We start from the raw sequence: 11,017 nt of genomic DNA on the forward strand, positions 1-11,017 counted from the left end.
TCTTTCTGAAGCTGTTTGTTGTCTCTTTCAGAAGATGGAAGGAGTGAGCTGGGGGAAGGAAGGGAGAGTGGTGGGGCAGTGAAAACAAGCCCGTCTTTGCTCTGGTTAACTGTGTCTACTCTGTAGTGCGGCCAGCACATTTTTCTGTGTTTAGTCTACTGTGGGTTGTTAGATACGGCTTGGCGAGTCTCACTTTATTATGTTAGGCCTGTTTTGGGTTTTTGCGATGGATAGCTGGAATGGATAAATTGCTTTTGGCTTTTTAAGTGTGCGGTTTTGGAGTGATAAGAGCTATTCTGTCCTTTTTTTTTCCCTCTCTCGTTGTTGACTTCCTAGCTTGGATCTCCTTCAGATCCGACAGCTGTGAAGTACCTGTCATTGTAATGGTAATTGTTTTTGACTCTAAACTCAAATAATTCATTTGTCACCCGAAATAAATTGGAATCAGGTTTGGATATGAATATCTGGTGCTGAAAAGAGTTGATGGGGCCTACAGAAAGGTCTTCTGGAACAAAACACATTTAAACCACCCATAAATCTGCATGTATAGATGAATGAGTTGAGTTTGCAGTCTTTAATATTTCTTCTCTTTCTCCTCCTCAGAACAACTCAATTTCTCCATCAGACAGCCTGCGCACAACCAGCGAGAAACACCGCGGCTCCTCCGACTATAGCTTGGATTCCAAGAAACGCAAAGTGGAAGACAAAGACAGCATGAGCCGATATGTGAGTTTTGTGACATGAACTTGTAATATAACATTCTTCTGTAACAAAATGCCAAAAAGGGATACTCAGTAGTTGGCTCATTGTGTTTCAGGACAGTGACGGAGACAAAAGCGATGATCTGGTTGTTGATGTTTCCAACGAGGTGAGAAACGCATGTAATGTAGTTCCAGAGCAAAAATTTACTGAGAACATACTCACCCCGTTGTCATCCAAGATGTTCAAGTCTTTCTTTCTTTAGTCGTAAAGAAATTTAATATCAGGAATTATCTCCATATCGTGGACTTCTATGGTGTCTATGAGTTTGAACTTCCAAAATGTAGTTTCAATCCAGCTTCAAAGGGCTCTAAACGAGGAATAAGTGACTTATCTAGCAAAACGATCATTGTCTAAACATAAAATAAAAATGTATATACTTTTTAACGTCAAATGCTTGTCTTCTCTAGCTCAGCATGTACTCTGTGTAATCCGATTCAATACAGTTAGGGTATCTAAAAATTCCCATCTCATTTTCTCCTCCAACTTCAAAATCGCCCTGCATCGCTGCAGAAGTACCGACCCAGTGTTTACAAAGCGAACGTGCAAAGAAGGTCAAACAGCCTTTACAAAAAAAAAAGGTAAAACAGCAATGTAGGACGATTTTGAAGTTGGAGGAGAAACCTATATGGAGAGAATTCCTAAAATGTTTTCCTCAAAAAACATAATTTCTTTACGACAGACATGAACATCTTGGATGACAACGGGGTGAGTACATTATCTGTAACTTTTGTTCTGGAAGTGAACTACTCCTTTAATTCAACTGAACACTTGCATTTGTTATTTTTTAGATATTTACCTCATTCCTGTTATATTTTTGTACTTTAGGACCCTGCCACGCCCAGAGGAAGCCCTGCCCACTCCCCTCCTGAGAATGGCATAGATAAGCCCCGCCCAGCAAAGAAGGACACGCCCAACAGCCCCGCCTCTGTGGCCTCCTCCGGCAGCACCCCCTCCTCTAAAAACAAGGAGCACGGCCATGTACGGATCTCTCTCTCTCTCACACCACACACACACAAGCTGGCTACATTTAATACTGAATGCTGCATTTACGTGTATCAGCTCCATTTATCCGGATTTTGCTACTGTAATAATCAGCGGCGTTGCGTATAAGATTTGATAGAATCTGGGTCTGTGCCATTGAAGCAGAATTATAGGATATGTTTGAGGAAAAGGGTTTGATGGGCGGGGGCAGCTAGGGAAGCTTGAACGCCCTGTGATCTTCCACTCTCTCTAATGGCTCAGGAGTGAATGTCTGTTTCCCAGCCTCGGCTTTAAATACATCTGTAAATGTCAGGGATAATGCATTCCCATAGCTGGATCAGTCGTGTCTTCCCTGCTAATAACTCAATGCGTTTAACCATTCTGGGCCTCTGCATCAAAAAAAAAGATTAGAGGGAGAAGCGAGGGAAGGATAAAACGAGCCTCATCTCCATTGTAGCAGTAATGGGTTTGGGGATAAATAGCAGGGTTTATAGTTTCGTAGGAGTAGTGAGTTTGTCAGAATTGGATTGGATTAGGTTCTGCCGGCACTTAAATCTTCTGCCTGGATGCTGCCTCGTTTGGGGGGATTTTAACTCTGTTTTCTCTATCTCTCTCTCTCTTCTTTCCCATCTGCAGAATGACAAATCCTCCACGCCTGGTCTCAAGTCCAACACCCCCACGCCTCGTAACGACGCCCCCACCCCGGGTACCAGCACCACCCCCGGGCTGCGGCCCATCCTAGGCAAGCCTCCAATGGAAGCTCTCGGTGAGTCGTTTCGCGCCATACCATCACCTCCTGCAAGGGTACAGCACAAATAGCCAGTGTTGTAAGCAAAAGAGAGCTCTTTGCATATGGAAATAATCCAAAGCTTTAGCAAATTTTTAGGCTCGCCTTTTTAACAGAGCTTAAAGCAGCTTTCATAAAATTCATCTTTGAAGCAGCTCAGTGTAGGCAGGTCTTTGATTGAGATTTATCTCCCTGCTCCCGAGTTCAGCTCCTTTCCCCGCGGTTGACTGATGCTGATTTATGATTGGCTGTGTGTGTCTATGTGTCTGCAGCCGCCCCTGCTCTGCGCACACCCCTGTCTTACCCAACTCCCTTTGCCATGATGAGCCACCATGAGATGAATGGTTCTCTGACCAGCCCTGGAGTTTACGCCGGCCTTCACATCTCTCCTCAAATGAGTGCAGCCGCAGCCGCTGCCTACGGACGCTCGCCTATGGTGAGTATGTGTGTGAATAAGCACCTTTAATGTAGGTGCAGGATCTTTCTGGAAATGTTCACAATTGAATTAATAATATGCATGCTCTTTAAAACATTTATGGTTGCCTTAATGTGAAATTTCCGCACAAAACGAAAGCTGAGCTAGAGTTATTGTATGCTGCTTCTGCTTGATCAGCAGGTCAGAGCAGGCATACTGTTTGTTTTGGCAATATGCCACCTTAACTCCCTAAAGATTTGTGCTGCTATGCTGCAGCTGAAAAATTGAGATGTATTGAGACTTTTTTTTTTGGAATCTGATTGTGACCCCCTGAAACAAAACTGAATCAAATCCTGAGATGCCTAAAGATTCCTACCCTCTACTCCAAAGTAGGCCCCACCTTACCATTCTCTCCCAATTTCTTCCTCTCATTTCTTTTTATTTTCTTGCTTGATTTCAATCTCACTCTCTCACCCAAAGCCCCCGACCTGAGAGTGGAGGGAGAGCGTGAGGTGATGTAGTGTGTGTGACTGGGTGTGAAATGAGCGTTACATTGACTGGGCTCTCAGGCTACCTGACTGCCTGCCGTCTGATTGCTTCATCCTTTCGGTTAAATGAAGGAGCAGGGCACGAATCATTCCTCTGTGGTTGCATGTTCGGTTTTGCAGTAGACGTCGATCTGGTCAAGTTAAAGGAATAGTTCCGACTACTAAAATCTAAATTGTCATAATTTATTTAATATTATGTTGTTCCAAACCTGTAAAAGACCAAGGTGAAAATTCAAAGAATTGCACTGGATGTTTTTTTCCATGCATGAACAATGCTTTCAAGCTTCAAAAAAGCTGATCAAAATAGTACATTCAGCCTTTGAAGCCAAAATTAATGCTCTGAGCTTGATTCAAAAGTGTATCATGTGGTTCATTGAAATTATTTATTGAAAAACAGTGATTAATTCACACACAGCTATTGTATGACATACACACAGGTTATAATTTATGCTTGTGGTGTTTGGATGTGCGTTTTAATACAGATCTCTCTTCTAATGCGGCCTGTTTTGTTTTGTTTTGTTTCTGCAGGCGGGTTTCGAGCATCCTCATATGAGAGGTCCCGGCCTCCCTGCCAGCCTCACCTCAATCTCTGGAGGGAAACCGTAAGTGTCCAACAAAGATTAAATGATCGTGACTAACTCGTAGCCAGTCTCTTTCCCCACACTATTTATGTAACAGTTCCATGAGAGTGCTTAAGAGCACAACCTTTTCCACCTCTTAATACCTCATTTCAGACTACTTACTCATATTGCTGTAATTGATTTAATTAACCCACTTCAATCAGTGGGTTGTTGACTACTAGATTACTAAAGAGGTCTCCCTTTCTCTCTGTCTGTCTGTCTCTCAGAGCCTACTCTTTTCACGTCAGCGCTGATGGACAGATGCAACCTGTGCCCTTCCCTCCAGACGCTCTAATTGGTCCAGGGATCCCACGTCATGCCCGTCAGATCAACACACTTAGTCATGGAGAGGTGGTGTGTGCTGTGACTATAAGCAATCCCACTCGCCACGTATACACTGGTGGCAAGGGCTGTGTTAAGATTTGGGACATCAGTCAGCCTGGAAGCAAGAGTCCAGTGTCTCAGCTAGATTGCCTGGTGAGGGTCAAAGTCATACTTACTGTCCACCTTATTTTTCAACGCAGAAGTAAGCCATTTTCTGTAAATGTGCAAGACTTCCGGTTCATTAGTCGTGGTTGGGAAATATCGAGAAGAATAACAAAGTGCAGTAAACGGTAAAACTGTTTGCACTGCAAACCAGTGTGTTCATAATTGAGATAAAACATTAAAATAATATGTTAAGACACACCAGTTTGCAATATCAAGCAGCAAAACAAGCTGTTTTGTACAGCTAAAAATAGCTGGAAGCAAAGGAGACCAAAAGCCTCACACATAAACTTTACAAATGGCCACTGCCACTCTTACGGGAAAAATAAGGTGGATAACTATTGTTTTGATTAGAGTAATAATACTCTAAATACTAGTAGTACTTTTTAGTTACTTCTAAAAATTTAGCATAATGTTGAAAGCTAAGTTGTTCCCCCCCCCCATCTACAGAACCGGGACAACTACATTCGGTCCTGTAAGCTGTTGCCTGATGGCCGCACTCTTATCGTCGGAGGGGAAGCCAGCACTCTTACCATTTGGGACCTCGCCTCCCAGACACCCCGCATCAAAGCCGAGCTCACCTCTTCTGCACCGGCCTGCTACGCGTTGGCCATCAGCCCCGATGCTAAGGTGTGCTTCTCCTGCTGCAGCGATGGAAACATCGCTGTTTGGGACCTCCACAACCAGACTCTTGTCAGGTGGGCCTTTTCAGGATTTTCCCTGCATTTTCTTGCATATTTTTAAGATTTAAAACAAGGCTGTTCTCTAAACCCGTTCTTTTTTGTAATTTGCAGGCAATTCCAAGGCCACACAGATGGTGCCAGCTGCATTGACATCTCTCACGATGGCACCAAGCTCTGGACGGGTGGCCTTGACAACACAGTCCGCTCCTGGGACCTGAGGGAGGGACGGCAACTCCAACAGCATGACTTCACATCTCAGGTTAGGCCACAGAAAAATAACTTTAAATCTCTGAGCTTTAGGAAGTGGAATTAGTGACAGATCTCTTCATTGGTATTATGTGTACATCTGAGTTATCAGATTATCATTGGAAAAAAATATTGGGTAAGCACTTGGATTGATGCGTAAATTGTAGATTGGAGTTTAAAGGGGACATCGGATATCCATTTTTCCACAAGTTGGTATGACTCTTTAGGGTCTTAGTCGACAAGAAGAGCCAAAAAATCCACACGAAGTGGCGAAGTCACTCAGCCTGTGATGGACAAATCTTTAACAGCTGGTCTATGTGGTAATATTGTACACTAGGCTGGACATCCAAATGCTCACCTATCATTCATCAACCTCAAATATGGCTTTTAATCTGAAGGATGTATGTAGTAGCAACTTTACATGGCAGCTCAATCTAATGTTAACCTAGAAAAATGTGTGCTATTGAAGTGTCTGTGCAGAGTGTGGAAGCTGAATAGTAGCACGCTACTGCATGACAGATGGAGGTGTCGGTGCACTCACTTGCTTATAAAATGCTCCGTCATTTTTGGTCATACAGATAAGAGTAATACATCTTTAGAGTCTGTAAAGATTCTACGCTTATTTGTGTGCTTTCACAAAAACAACAAAATGTTGCGCCTTTGTAAAATAAAGCAAACAAGATGTGCTTTCTGCCATCTTGGTCTCTGTGAACTTGAGCACGAAACTTCGAAACTCTGTGTATACTGCTTACAGACATGAAAAATATATCTATAGGCCTAGAGAGTGTCTACTTTCAAATGATCTAATTCTAATAGAAAACATATATTCTCAGTTTATGTAATCCATATGAAACATGCATAGAGGTGCATCCCTACTGCGGAGATGTCAAGTCAGTGTCGCTGACTTCATCTCTTAAGCCGAAAACAAAAAGCGCTATAGTTTATCAATAAATTATTAAAACATTAATGCAGTCTCCATGCTCTTTTTCCCAGACACATAATTATTATATCTGTCGGTGTGCTGTGGCAAGCTTTTTTGCGTGAGCACTTATTAGACTATGTAGGCAATTAAAGGCTCATTATTATGATTTATATGGTTTATTAATAAACGTGCAGCTAATAGTCGACTGATGCTTAAAATGAATTATTTTACATCCAACTACAAAACATCCGCGTTGCTTACGGGACATTGTCGCTACAGCTGCTTGAGCATGGAGAAAATGGCGGACAGTGTACAAGTGGCTTTGACATCATACTGCTCAGAAAATCAAAACGGCATGATAACTAAGATTGTTTAGGTTTTTTGTGTATTAAAAAAAAGGGATAAATGGATTTTTGTTGTAGGGTGGTTGTGTCCACCCTAAAGGCAAATTTTTATACAGACACCATTAAGATGTGGATGTGGAGGCAGATGAATGTGAGGTTGCAAGGACGGGGTTTAAATGGACAAAATGATCTGGGACGTCCTGCATAAATCACCATAGAAAAGTCTGTCAGTTTTACGACATATATATATACGTGGATGAATCGTTCACAGTAAGATATTATAACAAGCTTTTGGAAAACAAATGGTGAGTTTAAGTGCAAAGCAGTGGTGCTTAACTTGTGTCTGTTCCCCCAAACACAGATCTTTTCCCTGGGCTACTGTCCTACGGGCGAGTGGCTGGCTGTCGGCATGGAAAGCAGCAATGTGGAGGTTCTCCACCACACCAAACCTGACAAGTACCAGCTGCACCTTCACGAGAGCTGCGTTCTCTCTCTCAAGTTTGCCTACTGTGGTAAGTGACTGGATTCAAGCTTCATGCATTGAAGGCACTGTATACATATCTTCACTAAAGCTTTTGCACTCTCTTGAAGTTATACGCCTGTGCTTCTGTACAGCACAACAGAACCTTGACTGTCCTTTTGTACTAGGCTGTCTTTTATTTGGCTTTCTGTGCATATCTGGGTTTCGCCTGTACTCTGAACGGAGCTCTAATTACGTTTGATTTCCCTTGACAAGGTAAATGGTTCGTGAGCACTGGGAAGGACAATCTGTTGAATGCATGGAGGACTCCCTACGGCGCCAGCATATTCCAGGTACAGAGATCAATACAGACTGTCTGCAGGAAATGTGTGGGCTGCCTGAGTCAGTAGAAAGGGCACAGTGACCGCTGGCTGACAGGCCGGGCCTCGATCAGCGGAAATGGGCTGGAGTATGTCATTAACGCTGGGTCCTGACCACTTAGTGCGGATGTGGGTCCGCGCGTGTAGCTCGCATCTACCAGCTTAAGAGTAAATAATGATAACCCTTCAAGTGTTTATGACTGAAGGAGCTCGGCATGGACGCTAATGCATCGTTTGGTTGGGGTGGGGGCGCTTATGTATACAGCTGTCAGCATTTTCTTTGAGTAATAGAGGATGTCGGAAGATTTTATGCAGGCCCTTTGTGGCACATTTGAAGTTAAGTTTCAAATCTTTTTATTTCGCCAGATTTATCATGGCTTTTTTTTTTTTTCTTTCTGCAGTCAAAGGAATCATCCTCAGTCCTGAGCTGTGACATATCAGCCGATGACAAGTACATTGTTACAGGCTCTGGAGACAAGAAGGCTACGGTGTATGAAGTGATCTACTAGACTGAGAGGTAACAGACTGGAGCAGCTCAGGCCTCTGGAGGAGGAAGGGGGGACACACAACTTCTCACTCCAGTGACTCTCCTAGTCAAACAGACAGGAACAGCCCTTGTCTGTCTGTCTGACTGTCTGTCTCACACTCACTGACTTTTAACTGACTGACCACAGACGTGGAAGAGTGGACGCTGGGATGATCTGGACTTGGACACAAACGTGCAGCCCGACAGAGCCCACACACTCAGCCCAGTTCGTATGGCACTAGAAAACACTCGATGTTTCCTTCCTTGCTGTTTTTTTTGCTTCAAGTCTTTCTTTGTTGGATTTTGGTTCTGTTTTTTTCCTCACTATGCAGTGAGAACGTTCCATAATGCATCGTGAAGCAGCGCTTCGTTCTGAAACTTCATCTGTGTGGAGGGTATGTGAAAAGTGTACATAATGGAGTATTAAAATGCCTTTTATAGATTTATATTTTGGTGTCCTGTTACACTTGTGATGGTTCTCTTTCTCTCTCTCGCTCTCATTCTCTCCTCGATGCTTCGTTTCCCCTTCGAGGTTTGGAAATTAGATTAAGACGTTTTTTCTATGAGGATATTCTATTCCGTTTTTCCCCCCCCCTTTGAGAAGTTCATTTTCCAAGCTGACCTTTTATGGAAATCTAATTTACTTTTTCCCTCCCTCCTGAAAAACAATTTTGAGCTAAATCGCATTACAGAGGCGTTTTTGTAAAATGTCCTGTGGAATTTTTTTTTTTTTTTTTGTTTTTGAGTGGCTTAAACCCGATGCGAGGCACCTGAGACTGCATTCGAGGCTCCGCGGGGAGGGGCGGATCAGTTCCCAAACAAACTCGCTGACTGGACGCTCCGCCTTCCTGCGAGACCTCATTGGTGCACACGGACCTGGATTTTTATATCTACCGATTAGTAGAGGACTACTCTCGAACCTGTGACTTCATTGTGCTGTTGTATGACCAGGACATGACATCTTGTCTTGTAGTGGAAGAATTGGAATTTGGATCAATTGGTTATTTCCCCCTCCCCCTTCTTCCTGAGTCCCAAGTGACATACACTGTGTTTTGTGTGCATAGTGTTCCATATACAGGAAGCACAGAGTAAAATGTCTGCCGGACTGTAACGCTCCAGGCATTTACTTACTGTCCAGCTTGTTTATAGCATCACACTGTTAGTATTTCCCCTCCCCAAAATAAAGAGAAAAGAGCTGCAAGAAATGGACACGTCTCAAAACACACCAAAGTATGTAGCAAACTGTGTTGTCACTGAAGATATGTACAGTTGTTGATAATTCAATAAACTGTTTTTTTGTAAAAAACAACATCTTTAAGAACGTCTCGGTGTTGTAAACTAGTCTCTCACATTGGCCTGTTCACTGGGTATTGTAATGGTGCATCAATGGAGAGCTGAACTTCAAGGCACTTGAGGGGGAAGCATGACGCAAACCCTGCTCTTCGGCCTCTCTCTGAATGTTCTGTTGGTAGTGGAGCACTCTTATTAGGCGGTCAGCTGAGATGAATGCCCTCTCCAGCCCTTATTTTCTGTCTGTTTCTCTGTATAGCGAGGGGCTCTCTTCGAGAACTCCATCCCCTCGCCTCTTTAGTGATGTTTTTGTAAGACTATAAAAGCAGAGACGGATGGTTTTGGCTCTGAAACGCTCTCTCTCCGCTTTCCTCTGCTCTGTTCCCTCTCTGTAATGCCCCCCCGCGCTCCCGACATAGGCACAAGTGTGCATTTCCTGAGTGCATCTATATAGCAACCCCCGTGCTCTTCTGGAACTTTCTTCCTCTCAATCAAGAGGTTGAGGGGCCGTACAGGGATGAAAGCTTTTGCTCCCTCTGAGTGCCTGACACTGGACAAGTGGATGGGCTGTCAGTCGTTTCCGTCCCTTTTCATGTTTTCAACAGATCTGCTGGAGATGGAGACGGCTTTTCATTTGCATCTTGTATTTCTTATTGACAATGAAATCAGGTAAGGCTTCAGAGATCTGTGATCTTGGTTTCAAGAGAGGCTTGATCTTTGTTGGAGCGGCTTTCATCTGATTGGTGCGTGAGAGAGAACATCCGTTTTCAAAACCTTGGCCCTGTTTAAACTCAAGTTCTGTTTCAAAACAAGTGAGCTGCTTCTATAGGCAACATTTTAAGGTGCAGTCTTGAAACTAATATACTTTAGTTTTAGAATTTATTTTTTATTTTTTTACATTTATATAAATTTAAATTGTTGAAATATTTTCACTGTTTAAATTTGTGTCCTATAGTATACTTATATGTGAACCTGCATACCAAACCAGTCTTAAGTAGCACAGGTATATTTGTAGCAATAGCCAAAAATACATTGTATGGGTCAAAATGATCGATTTCATTAAAAATCATTAGGATATTAAGTAAAAATCGCGTTCCATGAAGATATTTTTAAATTTCTTACCATAAATATATCAAAACTTAATTTTTGATTAGTAATATGAATTGCTAAACTTAATTTGGAAAACTTTAAAGGCGATTTTCTCAATATTTTGATTTATTTTATTTTATTTTATTTTATTTTATTTATTTATTTATTTATTTTTTGCATCCCCAGATTGGGTCTCAGCCAAATATTGTCCTATCCTAACAAACCATACATCAATGAAAAGCTTATTTATGCAGCTCTCAGTCAAAAATTTGACCCTTATGACTGTTTTTGTGGTCTAGGGTCACACATTTCGTTTCACTTTCCTTGTTAATAGTGGAGGTGGATAGTGGATGGTGGTCAAGAAACATTTGTTTTTATCAAAGGGATAGTTCACCCAAAAATGAAAATCCTGTCATTAATTACTCACCCTCATGTCGTTCCAAACTCGTAAGACCTTCGTTCATCTCCAGAATACAAA

General features: G+C 42.5%; 1 protein-coding gene across 1 annotated transcript in view; it reads left to right on the top strand.

The window, feature by feature from the left end:
* The window catches only part of tle3a (TLE family member 3, transcriptional corepressor a), a 28,981-nt gene extending 20,078 nt beyond the window's left edge, over nt 1-8,903 (top strand). Inside the window, exons 10-21 of the mRNA XM_051135086.1 lie at nt 604-726; nt 818-868; nt 1,588-1,740; nt 2,380-2,509; nt 2,803-2,966; nt 4,022-4,095; nt 4,341-4,590; nt 5,050-5,297; nt 5,394-5,541; nt 7,156-7,306; nt 7,531-7,607; nt 8,036-8,903. Coding sequence (XP_050991043.1) covers nt 604-726; nt 818-868; nt 1,588-1,740; nt 2,380-2,509; nt 2,803-2,966; nt 4,022-4,095; nt 4,341-4,590; nt 5,050-5,297; nt 5,394-5,541; nt 7,156-7,306; nt 7,531-7,607; nt 8,036-8,143 — 1,677 coding nt within the window. The 3' untranslated portion in view covers nt 8,144-8,903. The remainder of the gene's footprint in view (nt 1-603; nt 727-817; nt 869-1,587; nt 1,741-2,379; nt 2,510-2,802; nt 2,967-4,021; nt 4,096-4,340; nt 4,591-5,049; nt 5,298-5,393; nt 5,542-7,155; nt 7,307-7,530; nt 7,608-8,035) is intronic.
* Nucleotides 8,904-11,017: the final 2,114 nt, after the last annotated feature.

Source organism: Labeo rohita, chromosome 18, assembly GCF_022985175.1.
Source record: "Labeo rohita strain BAU-BD-2019 chromosome 18, IGBB_LRoh.1.0, whole genome shotgun sequence".
NCBI lineage: Eukaryota > Metazoa > Chordata > Actinopteri > Cypriniformes > Cyprinidae > Labeo > Labeo rohita.